The sequence below is a fragment of the Rhinoraja longicauda genome, chromosome 1 (assembly GCF_053455715.1).
Source record: "Rhinoraja longicauda isolate Sanriku21f chromosome 1, sRhiLon1.1, whole genome shotgun sequence".
Lineage (NCBI taxonomy): Eukaryota > Metazoa > Chordata > Chondrichthyes > Rajiformes > Arhynchobatidae > Rhinoraja > Rhinoraja longicauda.
Window position 1 is genome coordinate 129,356,215 of NC_135953.1, and position 26,233 is coordinate 129,382,447.

General features: G+C 44.5%; 2 protein-coding genes across 4 annotated transcripts in view; one reads left to right on the top strand and one right to left on the bottom strand.

Annotated features, from left to right (window-relative positions):
• ppid (peptidylprolyl isomerase D) overlaps positions 1-12,012 on the bottom strand; it is a 31,942-nt gene extending 19,930 nt beyond the window's left edge. Inside the window, exons 1-4 of the mRNA XM_078406604.1 lie at positions 11,848-12,012; positions 5,347-5,487; positions 5,106-5,212; positions 3,544-3,732 (exon numbers count right to left, since the gene is read on the bottom strand). Coding sequence (XP_078262730.1) covers positions 3,544-3,732; positions 5,106-5,212; positions 5,347-5,487; positions 11,848-11,932 — 522 coding nt within the window. The 5' untranslated portion in view covers positions 11,933-12,012. The remainder of the gene's footprint in view (positions 1-3,543; positions 3,733-5,105; positions 5,213-5,346; positions 5,488-11,847) is intronic.
• Positions 12,013-15,570: 3,558 nt separating this feature from the next.
• Positions 15,571-26,233, top strand: part of LOC144597347 (folliculin-interacting protein 2-like) — a 72,792-nt gene continuing 62,129 nt past the window's right edge. For all 3 annotated transcript variants that reach the window (XM_078406617.1, XM_078406634.1, XM_078406626.1), the window contains exon 1: positions 15,571-15,733. In XM_078406617.1, coding sequence (XP_078262743.1) covers positions 15,645-15,733 — 89 coding nt within the window. In that variant the 5' untranslated portion in view covers positions 15,571-15,644. The remainder of the gene's footprint in view (positions 15,734-26,233) is intronic.

Here is a 26,233-nt window from a genome sequence, read left to right on the forward strand (position 1 = left end):
ATAGATAATATGCTGCAAAGGGCATTTGATGGCCAGCATGGACACTGTCAGCTGAAAGGTGTATTTCTGTGCTGCATGATAATTAAGTTACAAGTAACCTTCCACTTGAGTCAGCTGTGCAGATAGACAATAGACAATAGACAATAGGTGCAGGAGGAGGCCATTCGGCCCTCCGAGCCAGCACCGCCATTCAATGTGATCATGGCTAATCATTCTCAATCAGTACCCCGTTCCTGCCTTCTCCCCATACCCCCTGACTCTGCTATCCTTAAGAGCTCTATCTAGCTCTCTCTTGAATGCATTCAGAGAATTGGCCTCCACTGCCTTCTGAGGCAGAGAATTCCACAGATTCACAACTCTCTGACTGAAAAAGTTTTTCCTCATCTCAGTTCTAAATGGCCTACCCCATATTCTTAAACTGTGGCCTCTTGTTCTGGACTCCCCCAACATTGGGAACATGTTTCCTGCCTCTAACGTGTCCAACCCCTTAATAATCTTATACGTTTCGATAAGATCCCCTCTCATCCTTCTAAATTCCAGTGTATACAAGCCTAGTCGCTCCAGTCTTTCAACATATGACAGTCCCGCCATTCCGGGAATTAACCTAGTAAACCTACGCTGCACGCCCTCAATAGCAAGAATATCCTTCCTCAAATTTGGAGACCAAAACTGCACAGTACTCCAGGTGCGGTCTCACTAGGGCCCTGTACAACTGCAGAAGGACCTCTTTGCTCCTATACTCAACTCCCCTTGTTATGAAGGCCAACATTCCATTGGCTTTCTTCACTGCCTGCTGTACCTGCATGCTTCCTTTCAGTGACTGATGCACTAGGACACCCAGATCTCGTTGTACGTCCCCTTTTCCTAACTTGACACCATTTAGATAATACTCTGCCTTCCTATTCTTACCACCAAAGTGGATAACCTCACACCTATCCACATTAAATTGCATCTGCCATGCATCCGCCCACTCACACAACCTGTCCAAGTCACCCTGCAACCTCATAGCATCTTCCTCACAGTTCACACTACCACCCAGTTTTGTATCATCTGCAAATTTGCTAATGGTACTTTTAATCCCTTCATCCAAGTCATTAATGTATATTGTAAATAGCTGCATGCCCCAGCACCGATCTCAAAGATTAAACTAGTTCTGATGAAAGGTTTCAGACCTGAAGCATTAATTTGTTTCTCTTTACGCAAATACTACCCGATTTGCTACGTTCCCAGCATTTACGTCATTATGTCTGATCTTAAGCATCAGCAGTTCTTTTGATTTTTATATAAGTAATAATAATAATAATAATAATAATAAGCATTTATTTTATATAGCGCCTTTCCAGAAGCTCAAAGCGCTTTACAAAAACAATCATAACATAAAAACAAACAGACAAACTATCCTAACGGAGAAGCGGCGAATAAACAGCGCCAGCGTCCTCTCACGTCAGGGTCCGGCAGTAGACAACAAAAAGCACAGGACACACAGATACAATTTTTACACAAACAGCCATCACAGTGATTGCTCTAGGCACACCCTCACTGTGATGGAAGGCAAAGAAAAGTCTTATCTCCTCCTCATTCTTCTCCCGTGGTGCCACGAGGTGATCGAGGCTCCCAACTTTTTGAAGCCCCCACCGGGCGATGGAAAGTCCCAGGGCCAAGCCGAGCAGGCCGATGAAGGTCCTGAGCCCCCACCGGGCGATGGAAAGTCCCAGGGCCGAGCCGAGCCGAGCAGGCCGATGAAGGTCCTGAGACCCCACCGGGCGATGGAAAGTGCTGCGGCCGAGCCACGCAGGGCGATGAAGGGCCTGCGAGCGGGTCGATCATACCTCGCACTTCGGGGCGGTAGAAGCTGCTTCGGCTGGAGCTCCCAAAAGCCGGTCGCCAGCCAGGGACCTGCGAGCTCCCGATGTTGCGGTCTGCAGGGCCCACGGCCGAAGCCTCCGAGATGGTAAGTCCAGGCCCTGCGACCGGAGTCTTCATGGTCGATCCGAGCTGGAGGCCGCCGACTCCACGATGTTAGGCCGTAGCGCGAACGGAGATACGACACGGTAAAGGTCGCATCTCCGTTGAGGAGGAGATTAGAAAAAAGGTTTCCCCCACCCCCCCACATACACAGAGTTAAAAATAGAACAAAACGTACATTAAACGATGACAATAGACAAAAAAACAAAAAAAAGACAGACTGCCGGTGAGCCGCACATGCAGAACACAGAACAAGTAGTTGTGTATCCACAAATCATTGTTTTCACTTAAAGTCAGTCAGCATTTTGGTCAATGAAGAGCAAGAAAGCTGATTGCTGAACACATCTCTACCTTACATCCCTATTACTAAACTCTAGAATGCTTCAGGAACTAAATCAAAAACTTTCTGCTCAAAATTATCAAGTCAAGTCAAGTCAATTTTATTTGTCACATACACATACACGATGTGCAGTGAAATGAAAGTGGCAATGCCTGCGGGTAGTGCACAAAAAAGAATTACAGTTACAGCATATAAATAAAGTTAATAAGTTACTATTAGTGTCGACAAAAATTTAGTCTCTGGGGTTATAAAAGTTGACAGTCCTGATGGCCTGTGGGAAGAAGCTCCGTCTCATCCTCTCCGTTTTCGCAGCGTGACAGCGGAGGCGTTTGCCTGATCGTAGCATCTGGAACAGTCCGTTACTGGGGTGGCAGGGGTCCCTCATGATCTTGCTTGCTCTGGATCTGCACCTCCTGATGTATAGGTCCTGCAGGGGGACGAGTGTAGTTCCCATGGTGCGTTCTGCCGAACGCACTACTCTCTGCAGGGCCATCCTGTCCTGGGCAGAGCTGTTCCCAAACCAGACTGTAATGTTACCGGACAGGATGCTCTCTACAGCCCCAGAGTAGAAGCAATGAAGGATCCTCAGAGACACTCTGAATTTCCTCAGTTGTCTAAGGTGGTAAAGGCGCTGCTTAGCCTTACCCACCAGTGCGGCAATGTGCGTTGCCCACGTCAGATCCTCTGTGATGCGGACTCCCAAGTATTTAAAACTGCTCACCCTATCCACAATAGACCCATTTATCTCCAGTGGCGTGTACGTCCTTGGATGTTTAGCTCTTCTGAAGTCCACAATCAGCTCCTTTGTTTTAGTGACATTCAAGAGGAGGCTATTGTCCTGACACCAGAGTGCCAGATCAGCCACCTCCTCCCGGTAGGCCTTCTCATCGTTGTTGGAGATCCGGCCCACCACCACAGTGTCATCAGCAAACTTGATGATGGAGTTTGAGCTGAACCTGGCCCCACAGTCATGTGTGTACAGGGAGTACAGTAGGGGGCTAAGGACGCAGCCCTGGGGGGATCCTATGTTCAGGGTGAGGGAGCTAGATGTGTGTTCCCCCATCCTGACCACTTGAGGCCTGGCAGTGAGAAAGTCCAGGACCGGTTTAATGTGAAACTATCAAAAAGCATAAGTAAAGTATTTATTCTCAAACTTACATAAAATATCAGTCATCAAAAATCCCAAAAGATATATCTGGACCCATTGTAATTTTTTTGATGATTTTTTTTCTTCTCACCTTTACGGGCTTCTCAGCATTCACTTCAATGTCTTCCAGCATCTTTATCACTCCGAATCCTTTCAGGGTCCGACCAAAAACCACATGTTTGTTGTCCAGATGTGGAGTAGGTACAGTAATGATGAAAAACTGCGAACCATTGGTGTTTGCTCCAGCATTGGCCATGCTAAGCAGTCCTATTTGATCATGCTGCAGGAGTGAAAGGATAAATAAATTGCTTGGAGCACAAAATATCACCAACTGCATTGAAGAGTTATATAACTAAGGTACAAGAAAATCATACAAATTGCAATTTTACATTTGCTACAGAGTGTATACTACACAGAAGTCGAGTACAGTGTTAATATATCTTGCCTTTACAGTTTCAGTAAATTTGTTTATGTTATAGACAATAGGTGCAGGAGTAAGCCATTCGGCCCTTCGAGCCAGCACAGCCATTCACTGTGATCATGGCTGATCATCCACAATCAGTACCCCGTTCCTGCCTTCTCCCCATATCCCTTGACTCCGCTATCATTAAGAGCTCCATCTAACTCTCTCTTGAAAGCATCCAGGGAATTGGCCTCCACTGCCTTCTGAGACAGAGAGTTCCACAACTTCACAACTCTGAGTGAAAAAGTTTTTCCTCATCTCCGTTCTAAATGGCCTTATTCTTAAAATGTGGCCCCTGGTTCGGGACTCCCCGAACATCGGGGACATGTTTCCTGCCTCGAGCGTATCCAATCCCTTAATAATCTTATATGTTTCAATAAGATCCTTATCATCCTTCTAAATTCCAAAGTATACAAGCCTAGTCGCTCCAGTCTTTCAACAGACGACAGTCCCGCCATTCCGGGAATTAACCTAGTGAACCTACGCTGCACGCCTTTGGTAAAATGTTTCTCGAAGCACTATTCATTAAAGAGAGTAAAATATATATTCACTTGCATATATAGCTACCGAGAGCTCTTTTGATTATATCTATGCAATTTTATGCCACTATTTTATGTAACATAAAAGAGCAAAAATTCTAAACTGAAGATATTCGAATTGTACAAGCAAAGTCTTGCGGAGCTTTGTACTCGATATCAGTGCTGATAAATGGGACATTTGCACATCATGTTCAATTGTGTAAGCGTGGATAACAGGTGCAGTTCGGACGGAGATGAGGAAAAACTTTTTCACCCAGAGTTGTGAATCTGTGGAATTCTCTGCCACAGAGGGCAGTGGAGGCCAATTCACTGGATGGTTTCAAGAGTTAGGGCTGATGGAATCTTAGGGCTAACGGAATCGAGGGATATGGGGAAAAGGCAGGAACAGGGTATTGATTGTGGATGATCAGCCATGATCACATTGAATGGCGGTGCTGGCTCGAAGGGCCAAATAGCCTCCACTGCTGCACCTATTTTCTATGTTTCTCTGCAGTAAAGTTCCATCAACTCTCTCCAACAATGTAATTCTGATGCTAAAAACAACACATTTTGCATAGTCTGGGAAAATCGTACATCTACGTGGTCTATTGTCAGCAATTCAGTTATTCGTCCAGCCACTAGATATGTTCACAACACACTTTCTTTTTTCACCTGGTATTTAAAGTTTTCATCGTCAAATTTCTCTCCATAGATGCTTTCTCCTCCAGTTCCATTTTGATTGGAAAAATCTCCTCCCTGAATCATGAACTTCTTTATAACTGAAAAGATTAAAAATAATTACTCAAATGTTTTCATTCATTATTTGGTTATTAAAAAATATAGATTTTATTCAAAGTTAAAAATAAAGATCATCACATCAATTCACAGTGGACAAGCAGAACAATTGACTTACTCCTGTGGAAGGGGCAGCCTTTGAAATGGAGAGGTTTCCCGGTAGTTGGTCCAATTCCCTTCTCTCCGGTGCATAATGCACGAAAGTTCTCAGCTGTTTTAGGACAAACATCTGCAAATAGCTCCAAAACTATCCGTCCAACTGCGAGAATAAAGATACGGAAGATGTCAGTTAAATGAACTCGTTAAAAGAAAAATCCTGCTGTTTAAAACATTTTTCACATTGAAATCATCATGAAAACTAACGCTTCAGCTGTCTACAAACAGCAGTTCACCCACCTGCCCTGCTAGCTTTCTCTATATATTGTGGTCAAAAATGAGAGCCATCCAACCATGTTAGTTAACTCGAAACAAAATGTCTTCCTTTTTGATGATTGCATCAATTCGCAAAGGTGAAAACTCAATCAGCAGAGTGGTTTCCTTCTATTATCTCAAGCTTAAGGTGGAATTGCAGGACATTACAAATTTGATTCTTGCACATTCCACAATCTGAAGCTTGTGAGAGTTTTACTGTTACATATCAAAGCTTTTGCCATGATATCCACAACCTATTCCATTTATGCCGCCCACAAATTATTATGTGCTAAACCATGGAAAATGCTACAAAATTCAAAAGTCAGCTTTCCCAGGGAGCAGATAGACGAGGTTGCGAGTCAGGACCCTTCTTCAAGCCAGTTCATCTTAGCAGCTGCTAAATCCAGAAGGCACATGTTTAAGGTAATGGGTAAAGGCAGGTTTTGAGGAAGATTTTTTCCCAACCAGGCAGTAGTTCAAATCTGGGGTGCATTGCCCAAGGAGGTCAAGTCAAGTCAAGTCAAGGTGGAGGAGACGGGTATTCTCATGGCATTTAAAAGCCATTTTTTACATGATTCCAAGCAAAATAATGGGAAAAGGGATTTGTATATATAGGTCTTTGATGGCAGGCATGGGTTTATTTCCATGCAGAAAAGTTTATTTCCATGCTATGTGATTCGGTGGCCAATTCCAGTCCATTCCCCTTTACCTTGCAAATTCTTTACATGGGTATACTTTTCCTGTATCCTTTGAAACGATGCAGGATAGATGCTCAGTAGATTGTTATTCTTAGCTGAGGAATCACAGTCTCAGCATCAGAGGTAGGCTTCTTAATACTGAGAAGAGGAGAAATTCCTTCACTCAGAGAGTAATAGATCTTTGGAATTGTCACCGGAGAAGTCGTGGAGGATCAGTCATCTCTTCATTCAAAACAGAAATTGATAGATTTCTGATATTAAGGGAATCCAGGGATACGATAGTGCAGGAAATTTGTGCTAAAATCAGCTGTGATCTTAATGAATAGTAGAAGAAAATAACTGCAGATGCTGGTACAAATCGAAGGTATTTATTCACAAAATGCTGGAGTAACTCAGCAGGTCAGGCAGCATCTCAGGAGAGAAGGAATGGGTGACGTTTCGGGTCGAGACCCTTCCTCAGACTGATGTTAGGGGGGCAGGACAAAGGAAGGATATAGGTGGAGACAGGAAGATAGAGGGAGATCTGAGAAGGGGGAGGGGAAGAGAGGGACAGAGGAATTATCTAAAGTTGGAGAATTCGATGTTCATACCACTGGCTGCAAGCTGCCCAGGCGAAATATGAGGTGCTGGAGGAGGCCCATGACAGAAAGGTCAGACTGGGAATGGGAGGGGGAGTTGAAGTGCTCGGCCACCGGGAGACCAGTTTGGCCAACGTGAACCGAGCGCAGGTGTTGAGCGAAGCGATCGCCGAATGAATAGTAGAGCAACCCTGATGGACAGATGACTATCTCTCATTAAAATGTAGGAAATTCATTTTTATATGATGCTGCCTAAGAATCAAGGATTAACCATGACATTTTGTTGGCACTTTTCTCATTGTCAAGATGGTTTTTAGTTTAGTTTAGCATGGAAACAGGGCCTTGGGCCCATTGCCGACCATCAATTGCCTGTTCACGGTTCTACGTTTATTTCATATTTCATATTTCATATATATACAGCGCGGAAACAGGCCTTTTCGGCCCACCAAGTCCGCACCGCCCAGTGATCCCCGCACATTAACACTATCCTACACACACACTGGGGACAATTTTTTTTTACATTTACCCCGTCAATTAACCTACATACCTAGCATTTATCTAGCATTCTCATCCACTCCCTACACATTAGGGGCAATTTTACAGAGGTCAATTAACCTGCCAATCCACACATCTTTGGAATGTGAGAGGAAACCAGTGCACCCGGGGGAAATGTGTAGGAAGGAACTGCAGATGCTGGTTTACACCGAAAATAGACACAAAATGCTGGAGGATCTCAGCGGAACTGGCAACATCCCTGGATAGAAGGAACGGGTGATGTCTCGGGTCGAGATCCTTCTTCAGACCCAGAGGAAATCCACGTTGTCACAAGGAGAGACTGTAAGCTCCGCAAAGACAGCACCTGAGGTCAGGAATGAACCCGGTTCTCTGGCACTGAGGCAGCAGCTTGATCAGTTGTGCCACTTACATGCAAACAACATCTCTTCTGAAATATCTCCACATTTATGGAATGTCAGTCTAGAATTATGCCCAACCACTTAAATGGGTTTGAGTAAGATTGCCACCATCAGAATCGCGAATGCTGTGTGGCTGAATATAATTCTGAAATCATACTTTTAAAATCTTGAAAACACCAGTCTTTCTTTCAAAAAGTATGAAATCTGAGTCAAACAGAACTAAATTAAAATGGTTATGAAGGAACTGCCGATGCTGGTTTACATCAAACACAGACACAAAATGCTGGAGTAACTCAGCAGGTCAGGCAGCATCTCTGGAGAAAAGGAACAGGTGCGTTTCAGGCCAAGATCCTTCTTCAGACGGAGAGTCAGGGGAGATGGAAACTTGAGGTAAGAAAAGGTACAGAACAAATCATAGCTGACATTTTTAACTCCCCTATCCATTCTCATGATGGCCTTTCTCTCCTAGGCCTCCTCCACTGAGGTCACACGTAAATTGGAGAAACGGCACCTCATATTTTGCTTGGGCAGCTTACAACCCAGCCGTATGAATACTGATTTCTCTAATTTCAAGTAACTCTTGCATTCCCACTCTTTCACTCCCTCCCCCACCCTGATCACCCTGCTCGTTGCACCATTCATATCCCTTCGTTATCACCCCCTCCACAGTCAACAACTGACCAATTGTGGCTCCTGGGCCATCGGTACCGCCGCTGATTTGTTCGGTACATTTTAATATCTCTAGTTTCCCTCTCCCTGACTCTCAGTCTGAAGAAGGGTCTCGACCCGAAACATCACCTCTTCCTCTTCTCTAGGGATGCTGCCTGACCCACTGAGTTATTCCAGCATTTTGTGTCTATCGTTAAATAAAAATGGTCCCATCTTCCAGTAAAATTGCTCGTCTTAAAAAGGTTTCACCAGGGAGACTTTAGAGTTAGACTTTCGAGGTACAGCGCGCAAACAGGCCCTTATGCCCACCAAGTCTGTGTGAACAGTGATTACCCCGTAAGCTAGCACTATCCTACACACAGGACAATTCCAATTTTTTAAAGAAAGCCAATTAGCCTACAAGCCTGGACTTCTTTGGAGAATGGGAGGAAACTGGGGCACCCGAAGAAAACCCACATGGTTACAGGGAGAATGTACAAACTCCGTTTTGACAGCATCCATAGTCAAGATCGAATCAGGGTCTCTGCACTGTAAGGCAGCAACTCTACTGCTGCGTCACCCCCATTTTTCTGCACAGAAGTAAGAGGCACAAGGGACAAATGCAACAATCAATAGGGCTTATGGGCGATCAAGACTATTCCAGCATTCAGTAAGACAATAGTTCTTATACTAATGCAAGCACAATCCTGCTTTTTACACAAGGAACTCAAATATATTCACTCAGCCTTCAATGATTTGACTGGTTATCATTTCTAATACAATGCAATCTGTTATTATTCATCTTAAACAATGATGACACATTATTTTGTGAAGTACAACATGTGCCTTTAAGCAGTACTCGGGAACATTAAGATTCTGGATACATATAAGTTTCCATTTGCAATACGTAAACAAAAAATAGCTCTTTGAAGCAGTTTTGTTCGTATAAAAAAACTGCACACTTTCACTTATCTTGAATATTTGTAAGTTTAACTATTCTAGGGAACGAGGACGATGGACAATTAGCAGATTATTTTTTCTATCTAACAGCTGCTGTATCTCAAGCCATGAATATAACATTTTAGAAATTGTTCATTTCTAATTTTCCATACTTTGAATACAAGTAGTTTAAATGATTAAACCCCAAAAAGGAGAATTCATCCAAAAAGCAGGTTCCATGCAATTGCCCAAGACTTGTCCTTTCACCTCCTCCGTTCCCAAAGTCCAAAGCCACAAGCAGTGATTTAAAAAAAAAAAATACATCTTTCAGGCCAGTACACCTTACCCACTGTTTGTTATTATCACCTGAACATTGGGCAGTCCTATCTAACATATGTCAGGTGACCAATTTGCTGAACATCTTCCATTCTACTCAAACGTGATTCTGTTTTAAGTGATTGCTCACTCTAATTCTCTATCCTGGACTTATTACAGTTCCAATTGCTCGACGTTCGCTCAGAAAACTGCATTTCATCTTCTAACTCGACCTATATTACATCCACACTGATTCTTTTTTTGGTCCCATTCATTACCCCTTAGACAATAGACAATACACAATAGGTGCAGGATGAGGCCATTCAGCCCTTCGAGCCAGCACCGCCATTCAATGTGATCATGGCTGATCATTCTCAATCAGTACCCCGTTCCTGCCTTCTCCCCATACCCCCTGACTCCGCTATCCTTATTTTCACCATCAAGGCTTTGTGATATTAACTGCTTCTGCAATCTATTTCTTAACACATTTTTTCCCTTCATTTTCCTCCTCTTTCCCTGCATCTTAGAACTTACTGAACTCTCAATGTTTTCCCCTAATTCAAATATCCTGAAACACGTACCGACCACCTCTCTCCACTTGTGCTGCCTGACTTGCTGAAAAATTAAAAGCGTCTCTTGCAACCCGACCTTTGCGGAACAGTCCATGCATGCTGAAGAATATGTGGATACGGAATATGGAGAACTGCAGATGCCGCTTTACAAATAACAAGACAGATGCTAGTTTGTCATTGTACCCCTGCACAATGACAATAAAGATATATTGTATTGTATTGTATTGTATTGTATTGTATGGGTCAGGTAGCAGCATCACTGGAGGCTGCAGATAGGCGACGCTTGGGGCCAGGACGATAGACAATAGACAATAGGTGCAGGAGGAGGCCATTCGGCCCTTCGAGCCAGCACCACCATTCAATGTGATCATGGCTGATCATTCTCAATCAGTACCCCGTTCCTGCCATCTCCCCATACCCCCTGACTCCGCTATCCTTAAGAGCTCTATCCAGCTCTCTCTTGAATGCATTCAGAGAATTGGCCTCCACTGCCTTCTGAGGCAGTGAATTCCACAGCTCTTAAGTCTTATTTTATGCTTAATACCCCCGGGGCCCTTGCAGGTTCTTTAGTGTAAAGATCAAAGCAACAACGATTAGTTCCCATGCCCGTCCCGCTGAGTTACTCCAGCACTTTGTGTTTCCTTGCAAACCGACGCATCAGACTTGCTCAGAGCCAAGACTGACTGACTGGTGGTGACCCCGGTCCACCACCACCACCACCACCACCACCACCACCAAGGAGCAAGCAGGGTGTGCGCTGGGCTGAGTGAATGAATGAATGAATGAATGAATGCGCCCCGCCCCTCTCCTCTTCTCTCTTCTCCTCTCCTCTCCTCTCCCCTCCTCTCTTCTTCTCCTCTTCTTCTCCTCCCCTCTCCTCTCCTCTCCTCTTCTCCTCCTCTCTCCCTCCCCCCTCCCCTCCCCTCTACTCTTCCCTCCCCCCCTCCCCTCTCCTCTCTCCCTCCCCTCTCCTCTCTCCCTCCCCTCTCCTCTCTCCCTCCCCTCCTCTCTCCCTCCCTTCTCCTCCCCCCTCCCCCTCCTCTCTCCCCTCCCCTCTCCTCTCTCCCTCCCCCTCCCCTCTCCCTCCCCTCTATCCCCCCCCTCCCCCCTCCTCTCTATCCCCTCTCCCTCCCCTCTCCTCTCTCCCTCCCCTCCTCTCTCCCTCCCTTCTCCTCCCCCCTCCCCCTCCTCTCTCCCTCCCCTCCCCTCCCCTCTCTCCCTCCCCTCCCCTCCTCTCTCCCTCCCCTCCCCTCTCCTCTCTCCCTCCCCTCCCCTCCTCTCTCCCTCCCCTCCCCTCTCCTCTCTCCCTCCCCTCTCCTCTCTCCCTCCCCTCTCCTCTCTCCCTCCCCTCTCCTCTCTCCCTCCTCTCTCCCCTCCCCTCCCCCCTCCCCCCCTTTCCCCTCCCCTCCTCTCTCCCTCCCCTCTCTCCCCTCCCCCCCTCCCCCTCCCCCTCCCCCTCCCCCTCCCCCTCCCCCTCTCCCCCTCCCCTCCCCCTCCCCCTCCCCCTCCCCCTCTCCCCTCCCCTCCTCTCTCCCCTCTCCTACCTGACTCGTCCCCCACGCTGACGTCCATGAAGACCCGTGGGTTTTCGGGGTTTGCGGGCCTGCATTGGGGAGAAGGATAAGCCATCCTGCACGTCTCCACACACACACACGGGCAGAGCAAGCGAGCGAGCGCGCGCACACAAAGCTTCCGCCTCTAATCCACCACATCCGCTGTAACCCCAGCCCCAAACATTGAGGGAGGATCCCAAATTCACACGAATCCTCCTCTACTCCCTCTCCCCCCTCCCTCCTCCCTCACTCCCCCCTCACTCCCCCCTCACTCCCCCCTCCCTTACTCCCCCTCCCTCCTCTCCCTTTCTCCTCTCCCCTTCCCCCTCCCCCTCTCATCTACTCCCTCTACCCTCTACTCCCTTACTCCCTTTCCCTTACTCCCTCTCCCTTACTCCCTCTCCCTTACCCCCTCTCCCTTACCCCCTCTCCCTTTCCCCCTTTCCCTTACCCCCTCTCCCTTACCCCCTCTCCCTCACTCCCTCACTCCCTCTCCCTCTCCCTTACTCCCTCTCCCTTACCCCCTCTCCCTTACTCCCTCTCTCTCTCCCTCTCCCTTACTCCCTCTCCCTTACCCCCTCTCCCTTACTCACTCTCCCTTACTCCCTCTCCCTTACCCCCTCTCCCTTACTCACTCTCCCTTACTCCCTCTCTCTCTCCCTCTCCCTTACTCCCTCTCCCTTACCCCCTCTCCCTTACCCCCTCTCCATTACTCCCTCGCTCTCTCCCTCTCCCTTACTCCCTCTCCCTTACTCCCTCTCCCTTTCCCCCTTTCCCTTACTCCCTCTCCCTTACTCCCTCTCCCTTTCCCCCTTTCCCTTACTACCTCTCCCTTACTCCCTCTCCCTTACTCCCTCTCCCTTACTCCCTCTCTTACTCCCCCTCCCCTCTCCCCCTCCCTCTCCCGCTTCTTCTCCCCCTCCCTCTCTCTCTCCCTCCCTCTCCCCTCTCCCTCTTCCCACCGACATATCGACTTCCAATCACTGTATCTTTTGTTGCTGATGATTCCAGCCTCTGCAGTCACTTGTGTGTCCAAAACATTAATCGTCTGTTTTAGGAGTAAAGTCAAACCGCAGAGCAACTGAACGTGTTTAATCTAAATGCGGAGGTGTGGTTTTTTTGGCACTGAACGAGATTAAAAGTACATGTATGAAAATAACTGCAGATGCTGGTACAAATCGAAGGTATTTATTCACAAAATGCTGCAGTAACTCAGCAGGTCAGGCAGCATCTCAGGAGAGAAGGGTCGCCCATTCCGAAGCGTCGCCCATTCCTTCTCTCCTGAGATGCTGCCTGACCTGCTGAGTTACTCCAGCATTTTGTGAATAAATACCTTCGAGATTAAAAGTACTATAATTGGTATTCAGAGATACCTGGGTTTCGTTGTGTATCAATCAATAAGTGAACATTAACGTACAGCTTGAGCAAACACTTCGGAAAACAAATGGTTTGTTGGCTTCGATTGCAAGAGAACTTGAGTACAGGAACGGAGACTTTGCCTTCAGTTTTCTAAGTCTGTAGGAAGACCTCATTTGTAATATTGAGTGTGGGTGTGAATTCCCTAAGGGGGATATATTTTCAATAGTGGGATGGGGTGAGGATCAACAACAGTTTTCCAGCTAAATTTGTCAAATAGTGGGTTTGTTATTTTTGAACTAGGCCTATCCTGTCTTGTGTAGGAAGGAACTGCAGATGCTGGCTTACACTGAAGATCGACACAGAATGCTGGAGCAACTCAGCAGGACAGACACAAAATGCTGGAGTAACTCAGCGAGTTACTAGCTGAGTTACTCCAGGATTTTGTGTCTATCTATCCTGTCTTGTGTTTGGAGTAATGAGGAGTGATCTCATTGGAATGCAAAATTCTTCTGATACTTGTAACTGCAAATGCAGAGATAATACCAGGGTGAAGTTCCCAGTGCCAAGAGGACACAATCTCAAAATAAGGTGTTGGCCATTCAGGGCAGAGGAAAACAAATCTTAAGACAGGATAATGGGTCTGAAATTTTCTGCCAGAGGATTGTGGATGATCAGCTGATCTATATATTCAAGACAAATATCAATAGATTTCTAGATGTTAAGGGAATCAAGATATGGGGTTGGTGCATTTCCCCAGAAAATAATTGTATAAGACTTCTTATAAGAAAATATAAAACGAATTTCAGAAGTAAAATTTCTTCTCCCAGATGAACTCTGCTATTGATAGGGGATGTTTTTCATTATTACTATTTTTAAAGTATTTGTTGATATCTATCAACGGGGACAGTGTGGTGAGAGTGTCTAGCTTCAAGTTTCTGGGCACTCACATTTCGGAGGACCTAACATGGTCCAATAACACTGCTGCGCTGGTCAAGAAGGCACAGCAACGACTGTTCTACCTAAGAACAATGAAAAAGTCTGGTCTACCCCAACAGCTGCTGACGACATTCTACCGCTGCACCATAGAGAGCATCCTAACGCATGGCATCCCTGTGTGGTACCTCAGCTGCACGGAGGCAGAAAGGAAAGCTCTTCATAGAGCTCAGAGGACCATCGGAAAAAAACAGCTACCAGACTTGGAGGGCATCTACAACACACGATGCCTCAGAAAAGCCACCAGCATCCACAAAGACTCCTCACACCCCTGCAACAGTCTGTTCGAACTCCTTCCATCAGGCAGACGATACAAGGCCTTCTACACCCGCACCTCCAGACTCAGGAACAGCTTCATCCCCAGGGCCATAGCTGCTATGAACCAGTCCTGCTGAGCCGGATGGTCACATCGCACAGTGATCCGGCACAGATCTACTTGCACTTTATTCTGTCTTAAAACTGTTACAACTTGTTTCGTTGGGTTGCTGTTGTTTAAATTAATTAAATTATTGCATCGTATGGGAGGCGCATTCCCAATCTCGTTGTACCCCTGTACAATGACAATAAAGATGTATTGTATTGTATTGTATTGTATATTACTGGATCAGCCAAGCTGCCGAAGACAGGACAGATCGTGTGACTTGCAGTAAGTAGCCTATTTTGCAACATTCTACTTGTTCAGAAAATTGTGGTTAAACAGTGAAGGAAATGGAAATTACCACTCGTTCTTCCAATAAGGTTATTTCTCCAGGAAGAGTGAAGAATAGATGCAGATATAATATGAAGAATATCAAATTGTCACTTAAGTGGGTATCAAGCTTAATTGGAAGTAGAAATAGAATTACCATGTTATCCCTGTTCTGATTGCTTTGCTTATATCATTGTTAAGACCAGCATGTATGGCTCATCTTTTTTTGCACTTGGGAGGGTTTGTTGAGCCACTTTGTGTGTGTGATTGTGTGTGAAATTGTTTATTTTTATTGCTCTATTGCTGGACCGTGGGTGACCACTGCACATCTTGTATGTGTATGTGACAAATAAACTTGACTTGACATTATCTAGGGAGAGTCTGTCTAGGCTGGGGAGAAGTCCCTTTGGTGCTGGGTGTCACGTTGGGCTTCCTTCCTGCAGGGGGCGCTGGGGGCGGCGACGGTCCCAGGGGGGCGGGGCCTCCACGCCCGTCCGCCCACTCCGATTGACGGAGGCGCTGGGGATCCCTCCAATCACGGTGCGGCCGTTTGTCCGCCCCGGACCAATCATCAGTGGCGGCGCCTCGGCCCCGGCCAATGGGACGGTCGCTGGCGGCGCGGCCCCGGCCAATGGGAGGGCGCGGCGCGGCGGCGGTCACATGACAGATGCGAGCTCAATGGAGTTGTCCAACTTTTACTCGCAAGGCTGCCGAATGACCGCGTTTTGTACCAGTACAATGGTACGGAATGGCTCCAACCCTGCTGCAGAAGCTGTTCAATAAAAGGGCAAGTGCGGCGTCGCCTTCGAAAAATGCCAAGGAGGGTTCGGTGTTTAGGTAATGTCGAGTGAAACGCCTGATGTGCAGAAAGTGAGGGGGGCAGTGGCGCTGGGGCAGTGGGTCTGGGACAGTCGGTCTGGCTGGGGCAGTGGCGCTGGGGCAGTGGGTCTAGCCTCTGGGGCAGTGGGACTGGCTCTGGGGCAGTGGGTCTGTTTCTGGGACAGTGGGTCTGAGGGGCTGGGGCAGTGGCTCTAGCCTCTGGGGCAGTGGGTCTGGCTCCAGCTTCTGGGACAGTGGGTCTGGGTCTGGGGCAGTGGGTCTGGCTCTGGGGCAGTGGGTCTGGCTCTGGGGCAGTGGGTCTGGCTCTGGGGCAGTGGGTCTGGCTCTGGGGCTCTGGGACAGTGGGTCTGGTCCTGGGACAGTGGGTCTGGCTGGGGCAGTGGGTCTGGCTGGGGCAGTGGATCTGGGACAGTGGGTTTGGCTCTGGAGCAGTGGGTCTGGCTGGGGCAGTGGCTCTGGGGAAGTGGCTCAGGTACAGTGGCTCTGGCCCTGGGACAGTGGGTCTGGCTGTGGGGCTGGGGCAGTGGCTCTGGGGAAGTGGGTCTGAGGCAGTGGATCTGGGACAGTGGGTTTGGCTCTGGGGAAGTGGCTCTGGGACAGTGGGGGCTGTGGTTCTGGGACAGTGGGTCTGGATCTGGGGCACTGTTTCTGGGACAGTGGGTCTGGATCTGGGGCACTGTTTCTGGGACAGTGGGTCTGGATCTGGAACACTGGCTCTCTGACAGCGGGTCTGGGGCAGTGGCTCTAGAGCAGTTTGCTCCGGCTCTGGGGCAATTTGCTCTGGGATCTGGATCTTTGGTTCTGGGGTGAGCCCAACATGTTCTGCTCAAAGGGCAGCTGAACACTTAACATTTAATATTGTGCACGCGGTCCAGCATTTGCTTTCATCGTTTGAAAAATTCTTATGATTGCAATATTACTTTTGGTTGAAAGTTAACCCTGTGTTGTTGCCTTTATATCAATGTTATGATTAATTTTCATGACCAAATATATTAGTGCTGAAAGAACGCATTTGAAATATGAAGCTGAAAAGTTAAATTGTTTTAAGAGGAATATTAACGGTTTGTAATAAAGTCCACGTTTTTATTGATAATGTTTTAGATCTGTGTTTGTACCTTAATTATTGAATTGAACTATGGCAAGGGTGGCACAGGACAGCAATGATTCTGCAGCTAGTGTTGATGCCTCCAGCAGCCCTAGTTTAACTGTGACTTGAGTTGTCTGGAATTAGCATGTTTTCCCTGTGACTGGGTTTCCTCTACCTGCTTGGCTTTTCTCCAACATCCCAAAGACTTATTGGTTGGAAGGATATTAGCAACAATAAGTGATACTTGTTGTAGGTAGTAGAAGTAGGGTGGAGTCATACAGCAGGAAAAAAGGCCCTTTGACCCAGCTGGAAAACGCACGCCAAAATGCTCCATCTCCACTAGTTCCATTTGCCCACGTTTGGGCCATAATAAATGTTGTGCACTGTTCTGAAGTTATCTTCATCTGGGAAGTACTTGATTGCAACTGTGTTTAAAATACAAATTGAGAAAAGATTGAGGCAGAAATATAGACGTCTCTTGCATTATGGCAATTCGGGTAGTAGAAATCAATCTGGATAGGATGTCACTGCATCATTTAAGTTGGCAGTCAGAGCCGAGTACCTCGTTTACCATGTCCTCTCCAGTCCTAGGACATTGTGAACTGTGTGGTGCTGCCGTGTTCTTAATTTGCAAGGCATTTTCTCAGACCCACTGCATTGTGGGGAGCTGCAGTAAGCATGTTCATTATGGCATGTTGACCTTCTTAACGAGAGGATTTGAGTATAGGAGTAAAGAGGTCCTTCGGCAGTTGTATAGGGCCCTGGTAGAGACCACATCTGGAGTATTGTGTGCAGTTTTGATCTCCTTATTATGAGGAAGGACATCCTTATTATTGAGGCAGTGCAACGTAGATTCACGCGGTTAATCCCCGGGATGGCGGGACTGTCATATGAGGAAAGATTGGAAAGAATGGGCTTGTATTCACTGGAATTTAAAAGGATGAGAGGGGATCTTATAGAAATGTATAAAATTATAAAAGGACTGGACAAGCTAGATGCAGGAAAAATGTTCCCAATGTTGGGGGAGTCCAGAACCAGGGGCCACAGAACAAGAATAAAGGGGAGGCCATTTAAAACTGAGGTGAGAAAAAATGTTTTCACCCAGAGAGTTGTGAATGTTGTGAGAGTTGCCACAGAAGGCAATGGAGGCCAATTCACTGGATGAATTTGAAAGAGAGTTAGATAGAGCTCCAGGGGTTAGCGGAATCAAGGGATATGGGGAGAAGGCAGGCACGGGTTACTGGTTGTGTCTGATCAGCCATGATCACAATGAATGGTGGTGCTGGCTCGAAGGATCAAATGGCCTCCTGCACCTATTTTCTATGTTTCTTATACTGGCTTTTTAAAGTAATCGCAAAGTCTCCATGCTACTTCCACCAAGTCAATATGCCTTAACCCATTATCTCTCTGAACAACTCCTACACTACCTGTCTCCCAAGAATGCAAATCCTTGAATCCCATCCCTTTTCCTGATATCCACATCCTGAATCTTTTCATCATCCAGGAATCTTGTCCATCCTCAAATCTACTGTTGGCTTTGGCTATTGAATAGTGGTAGTGGGTCACTTTGCCACTTCCAATAAAATGACTTATTTTGAAAGAAAAATTCCCCATTGGGATGCATCTCCAATTAAAGTCTATAATTCAATGGGAAGCTAATGTTCACATTGTGGAAAATTCTCCCGATCTTCTCTGCACCCTTTCCTACAGCAGGATGCCCAAAACTGAACACAATACTTCAAGTGGGCGGCACGGTAGCGCAGCGGTAGAGTTGCTGTTTTACAGCGAATGCAGCGCCGGAGACTCAGGTTCGATCCTGACTACGGGTGCTGCACTGTAAGGAGTTTGTATGTTCTCCCCGTGACCTGCGTGTGTTTTCTCCGAGATCTTCGGTTTCCTCCCACACTCCAAAGACGTACAGGTTTGTAGGTTAATTGGCTGGGTAAAATGTAAAAATTGTCCCTAGTGGGTGTAGGATAGTGTTAATGTACGGGGATCGCTGGGCAGCGCGGACTTGGTGGGCCGAAAAGACCTGTTTCCGCGCTGTATATATATGATATGATATGATAAGTGCAATCTCACCAACATCATGTTCAACTGCAACCTAATGTCCCAACTTCTATACTTAATTTCTTGACTGAAGGCCAATGTGCCAAAAGCCACCTTCCCCACCTGTCTACCCGTGACATCACTTTTGTCTACTGTACATGAATTTTATTTTTAGTTCAAGGGAACTCTGAATAATTTTATTTCTAGCCTTATTAAAAGTTCATTTTAAATCTATAGAGATTGTCCTTTCACAACTAAATGTTGCTTTTCTTTGTGTGTTGGGAGGGGGTTTGTTATCTCTTCCCTTGCAGTTATGTGGTCAGTTTTCAAATATGAACTTGATGTAAGTTAGCAGCACGTTTGTCTGAAGTGAGTCATGGCTTCGCTTAATGCCTGTATGATAGCTAGTTATATCCAAGCACACTAAATCCGTTTGTAACCTATCTTTGTCCTTCAATTTAATTTATTTTCATTGTTAACCTCTTGTCTTTTTCACTGAATCAAATTGGGTTGAAAATTCAGCAGCTTTGCAGCTACGGTCATTAATTGGAAATCTGTTATTTTTGATATTGATTGTCATAAATGAGAAAGTTTATCAAAATTATCCATTGAACATTGACTTTGGTTGCAACTCACCAACTGTAACAATTGTTCCATGAGGTGACTTCTATTGTCAATTAGTCAGAATTAATTAAATGCCGATTTTCCCTTTTTGTTTTCCTACTCTGAGTTTTGGGATTTAAAAAAAATACACCCTGTGCAACACTTTGAATGTAACAAAGTGTCCCAATACAGTTCACATAATCATTCCAGAAATGTATAGCCCTCATTGGGGAGATAACTAAAGGTTAACAGAATTTCTCTTTTAAAGAAAGAAAGGGGTGAGTTCCAGACATTGTCTCTGATATTTGAAAGCACAGCCGTCAGAAGTGCCTCATTTAAATTTGGGGATGAACAATTGGATTTAACTGGAGAAGCATAGATATGTCTGAGGTGTGGTAAAGCTATTCTTGTGTATGTGGTGGTAGGGAAGGAGTTCTCCAATTTTAGATCGATGACAATGAAGGAAGTGCAGATGATTTGACTCAAATTGTCTACACTAAGCAGAAAATGGTCCACGTGCCTATTGCCTTTTAAATTATGACAAATTACACCCCTGGCGTTTCTCCAACATTGCATTGGGAAACCTTTGAAGCCTTTCTTAGAGGCTGCATTATCTCTTACCAAGCATCGCAGAACAAGAGAAGAAAGGCAGAGCAACAGGAACTAGCAAAACAAATAAAACAGTTGGACTCAGAAAATGCTGCCGACCCATCCATAGGAAAACATAATAAAATAGCTGCACTTAAATACAAATTAAACCAGATACTCTCAGCAAGAATCAATAGGGCATTTCAATTTACCAATCAAAAATACTTTGAATTCAGCGATAAACCCCATAAACTTCGCAAATTAGAAAATGATCGTACGATACATAAAATTAGATCGGAAAAAGGAGAACTACTTTCACTGCCCAAAGATATCAACGAAAGATTTCAACAATTATACCAAACCCTTTACTCATCTCAAACAACAGCCGACTCAGTGATGATGCAGACTTTTCTGGATAAGTGCAATCTTCCAACCCTCAGTGAGATCGAACGTAATGAGTTGGGTTCAGAGATAACGTAAAGGACATTTCAGAGACTATTAAATCACTGAAAAAAGGAAAAACTCCTGGCCCAGACGGGACCAATAATGAATTTTACAAAAAAATTAACGATATAATTTCCCCACGTCTACAATGCCTGTATATCCAAGTGTTCAAGGAGCAGACTTTACCGCACATTCTAGCAGAATCAATTATTACATTAATTCTGAAAAAAGATAAGAATTTAGAAGAGCCAGGATCGTATAGAGCACTTGCCCTTTTAAATACCGATCAGAAGATCCTCGCCATGACTCTGGCTCGTAGACTTAGCCTAGTCATTGGTAAACTTGTACACTCAGATCAAACCGGGTTCATACCTAAACAACACTCATTCTTTAATCTGAGCCGTCTGTTTAATATAATTTACTCACATAGAATACCGAATAAAGACCTCACAATCATCGCATTGGATGCGGAAAAAGCCTTTGACCAAGTTGATTGGTCTTATCTTTTCACAGCGCTGGGAAAATTCCGATTAGGCGACAACTTTGTCTTATGCCTGAAGCTTTTATATGGGAACCCGAACACCAGCATATTAACCAATCAAACCCTCTCATCTAAATTTTGCTTATTCAGGGGTATTTGACAAGGATGTGCTCTCTCCCCGATGCTATTCGCATTAGCCATAGAACCACTTGCTGAGAGCATCAGGTCCCACCCAGGCATATATGGGTACAATACTAAACATACTACGAACAAAATTTCCCTCTACGCAGATGATGTACTATTATACATCACTAACCCCTGAACTAGTATCCCAAATGTACTATCCATTATAGACCAATTCGGCATCTTCTCTGGCTACAGAATTAATTGGAATAAAAGCGAAATTATGCCAATAAATGAACAAGACGTTACTCGGCTCCAACAGTTCCCTTTTAGAATTCCCTTTTAAATTCAGATATCTTGGAGTTTACGTTACCAGGAAATATTCCCTCCTGTTTAAGAAGTGTAAGAAAATAACTGCAGATGCTGGTACAAATCGAAGGTATTTATTCACAAAGTGCTGGAGTAACTCAACAGTTCAGGCAGCATCTCGGGAGAGAAGGAATGGGTGATGTTTTGGGTCGAGACGCTTCTTCAGACCTCCTGTTTAAAACAAATTTCCCTCCATTAATTACAAAACTTCATACTTATATTCAATTTTGTAAAACACGGCCTATTTCCCTCCTTGGCAGATTGAATGCCTTAAAGATGATTTTTCTCCTGCAGCTTTTATATTTATTTCAGACAATACCGATATATCTTCCCAAGTCTTTCTTTTAAAAAATTGATTCCATTGTTACTAACTTTATATGGGACTACAAAAGTCACCTAATACATAAACGGCATTTGTGCAAATCCAAAGAGAATGGAGGACTAGCTTTACCCAATTTTCTTTCTTACTACTGGGCAACGAATATTAAAACCAAAATCTTCTGGTTGGACGATTCATACCAACAGGCCAATTGGCTAAAAATGGAAAGAGAAGATTGTTTGCCTTGTTCCATAAGCTCGATTGTCCTGTCTCCAATAACCCTGAATAAGTCAATGTACGATTATAACCCTATAATTCATGGTACTATTCGTATCTGGAAACAGTTGAAGTTCAGTCTTAAATTGAGAGACATGTCTCTCCTCCTTTCTATTGCAAATAATCCCTCTTTTAAACCCTCTACTTTAGACGGTGTCCTCACCCAATGGAAGAACAAAGGAATTAATACTGTGGGAGACCTATACTGGAAGGGGACTTTTTCCTCCTTCCAAGAGTTGTGGGTGAAATACGATTTGATTACGAATAATTTTTTCAGATATCCTCGTTAGGGACTATGAGAACATACATGCAAGAACACAACACTGCAAGTCCAGATAAACTTGACGAATGTTTGAATAGACATGCAGATACAGAGAAGTTGATATCCTACATTTACAATGTTCTTCAAAACATCAACTCCCCATCATCTGAGGTTTACAGGCGTGCACGGGAAGATGAGATGGGTCAACAAATTTCCAATCATACATGGGACGAAAGCTTACAACATATCCATACTTGCTCCTTAAATGCCAGACATTGCCTGATACAGTTCAAAGTGCTGTACAGGTTATACTATTCAAAAACCAAACTGAACAAAATTTTCCCCAGTGCTTCTCCTCTTTGCGATAAGTGTCAATTCCAAGAAGCCGCTTTAATCCATAGTTTCGTACTATGTACAGAAATAGAAAGTTTTTGGACGAAAATATTCAAAGTTTTCTCCAATATACTGAAAATCTCATTAGAGCCAGACTCAAAACTGATAATACTGGGAATTGACTGTTTTTCAGCGACGCTTTGTCGGCTATGGACTAATATTAGCAAAAAAACTCATACTTAAATTCTGGAAAAGTGTTGAAGTTCCTCCGGTGAAGATGTGGATTACAGAAATGACGGACACATTACATTTAGAGAGAATTAGGTTTATCTCGAATGACAAACTGAAGCAATTTTTAAAAATATGGTCACCTTTTATTGATTTGCTCGAACAATGCAATACGAACACAATTCAAAATCACTCCTAGGGCTGGGTGAGTGGGCACATGGGTGGGTTGTCGTGTATATCCCCTTTTTTCTTTTTTCTTTCTCTTTTCCTTCTTCCTTTCTCTTTTTAATTAAATGCCCTTTTTAAAAAGTGTTAAAATTGAAGCTGTTCATAAAGCTACAAAATTGTCATGTTTCTTTATACAAATGCTTCCAATAAAACATTAATAATAATAATAATAAATTATGGGTGGGATAGATCATAAGTTTTGGTGAGGTTTTTAAGGAATTTTTTGTTGCAAGAATCTAACTGATTGTTCACACAAAATTCAGTGAATTAACCATTCAGCTTTGTTTCAGAAGCATTTCAATTCTCTTTTATCAGAAATTCAAATACAGGTCCACCACAGATTTTTTTCTGTTACCCTTGGTTCCTGAGCCTTGCAGGATTATACATTTTGCCAGATCAACATAGGTCACGGCCTCTGAGAAGAGTCAAACAGTACCGGAAAGGTCTGCCTAAGCTGCTGGCGAGCCAAGATAGAGGTCTAATTTTAGATTGGTGACAATAAAGGCACCTGACCCGCATTTTCGGCGAGACTCCCAGGGGGGATTTCAAGTAAACCCTATGTCCAGATTAAAGGAGGGGTCAGACAAGCAGTGGTGGTGAACCTGTATTTCATAAGTGAAATTGTTCACTCCTTTGAATCTTTAGCTGTAAATCTTTGTTATTTTGAACCTACATCAAAAATACATTTTATGCAATGTTTACCATTAGACTGTGGTATTTGGCAATTGTTCTCAACGTTGTGCATTGCAAAAGGATCCATGATATGCCTGGTAACTTAGCTGCTTTATTTAGCTGTTGCTTGGATTAAATCACATCACATGCTTTGAAAGTGGAATGAAGGGAATGTGAGGAGGGTATGGTCTCGACCAAAAGTTCCTAAATGGTTTAGTGAATCTTTTTTGAGATTAAAATGTCATTGCTACCTCTGTTTATATTCATGAAATGGTATTATTTTTATAATCCCCAAATAATGCCAAGTGCAATCCTATCTTTTTTTAAACGCCATGGGATGCAGGATGGGGGAGGGGGTTGTGGGGATTGAGTGACTTTGAAAATGCTCAGTCATATGGGTTTATGTGTCTCAACTGCTTCACTTATCTCTTCTTACATGTAGCAGTCAAATGTTGCCACAGAAGCTGATGCTATGCAGCATTGCCTAATGTAGAGGGAACTTGGCACAAAGTAGGATGATGGAATCCCTGGTGAATTTTGGAAATTGACATTTAGCCTATCCAAGCTGCTGCAGATACAACCGTAATTGGTTCCTTTGTGCCACAAGATGTTTTTGAAGATGCAGTGCCCACTTCTAGAATTTGAAAGGTATGGTTGGGCAAGGAATACAGGTGCTCCTCGACTTACGATGGGGTTCTGATAAACCCATCGTAAATCGAAAATATCTTAAGTCGAAAATGCATTTAATACACCTAACCTACCAAACATAATAACCGTGGCAGCTCCCAATCATGGCTGACTGGGAGCTGCGGCTTGCTGCTGTTGCCCAGTATCACGAGAGAGTATCGTACCGCGTAAGACACTGCCAGTCTGAGCAGCAGATAGGTCTGCAAGTCTGGGAAAAGCTTGAGAAAAGATCAAAATTCAAAATTCGAAGTACAGTTTCTACTGAATGTGTATCGCTTTTGCACCATCGTAAAGTGGAAATATCGTAAGTTGAGGCATCGTAAGTCGAGGATCATCTGTATGGGGTAGAGCAGAGACGGGAGAAATGCCATAATGAAACCTCTGGAGACAAATGAAGATAATTATACTCTCTGACACGCATCTGTGCCGTTGAAGGTCAGCTAGAAACTATACATTTCTGATAGCAATTTTTCTTGTTTGCTCTTTGCTTAATTTGTCTCTCTTTGTTGCTTATTTTGGTAAGAAAGGAGTCATGGGGCAAGAAAATTAATCAACAGTGACACGTAGAATGGAGATGAGTTGTTGGGAAGTTGATGGTAACAGTTGTTTCCTGCAATTCTCAAGACCAACTTTGCTCTTCACCATCCAATTCCCAACATCCGACACCATATCCACAGTTTCTACCACAGTGTAAATCATGTTTTTTTCCCCCATGTGTTTGCATTCGCTTCCTGGTATTTTTTTCTTTAAGAAACAAAAACTGCCGAGTGAGTCTATTAACTCTAATTAGACCCTCTTGAAGCAGAGGACTTGTAATATAAACTTAGAAGTTGAAACCTGTTTTTGGGCATTCAGGCTGTCATGACCCTTGTATGTTTCAGTCACGACTCCTCGCACTCTTTATTCTCAAATTTCAGCAGCTTTAAGCCTAGCTAACCTTGTAAGACAATCTGCCCATTCCAGATATCAGTTATTCTTAGGTAGACACAAAATGCTGGGGTAACTCAGCGGACAGGCAGCATCTCTGGAGAAAAGGAACGGGTGACATTTCGGGACGAGACCCTTATATATGTTATGCTTGTGTGATCTTCTCAAAATTTTTCTTGCCTCTGACCTCATTTGACCTGAACATGCACTGGATGGTAACTCGTGCATATGTGAGAGTATAAAGTTTGTTTAGCAATAAGAGGGCAGATAGTTTGGTTGGAAGTAATAAAGCTGCTTCCCAAACAAATGTAAGAGTGATAGTGTATGCATGGAAGGGGAGTTGAAATCACAATCTAGGCTCGACATGTGCAGATTGATTGGAGCGGCTGGCTCTCGGGTGAAATTTTACACTTCTGTGCCAACATTACTTTGGAGCACAGTTTAATTTTAAGCATGTACAAGTGTACTGAAATGTTTGGCAGGTGAAAGAAGAGTAGACGTGAACACATTTTATTCTAAATATGTTTCCTTCCCCATATGTATTTTATATGCTTGCATGTCGTGTTTTTCAATGTCGTGAAGCCAATGTCTGAGGTGTATTAAAATCTCTATCAATTGACATCCTGCATGTTTGATCATCTGTAAGAAAATATTTGAGGGGCCGAATGGCCTCAACATTGAGATTTCCGTCCATCTGAAAGTCTAATAGGCGGCACGGTGGCGAAGCGGTAGAGTTGCTGCCTTACAGCAAATGCAGCGCCAGAGACTCGGGTTCGATCCTGACTACAGGCGCCGTCTGTACGGAGTTTGTACGTTCTCCC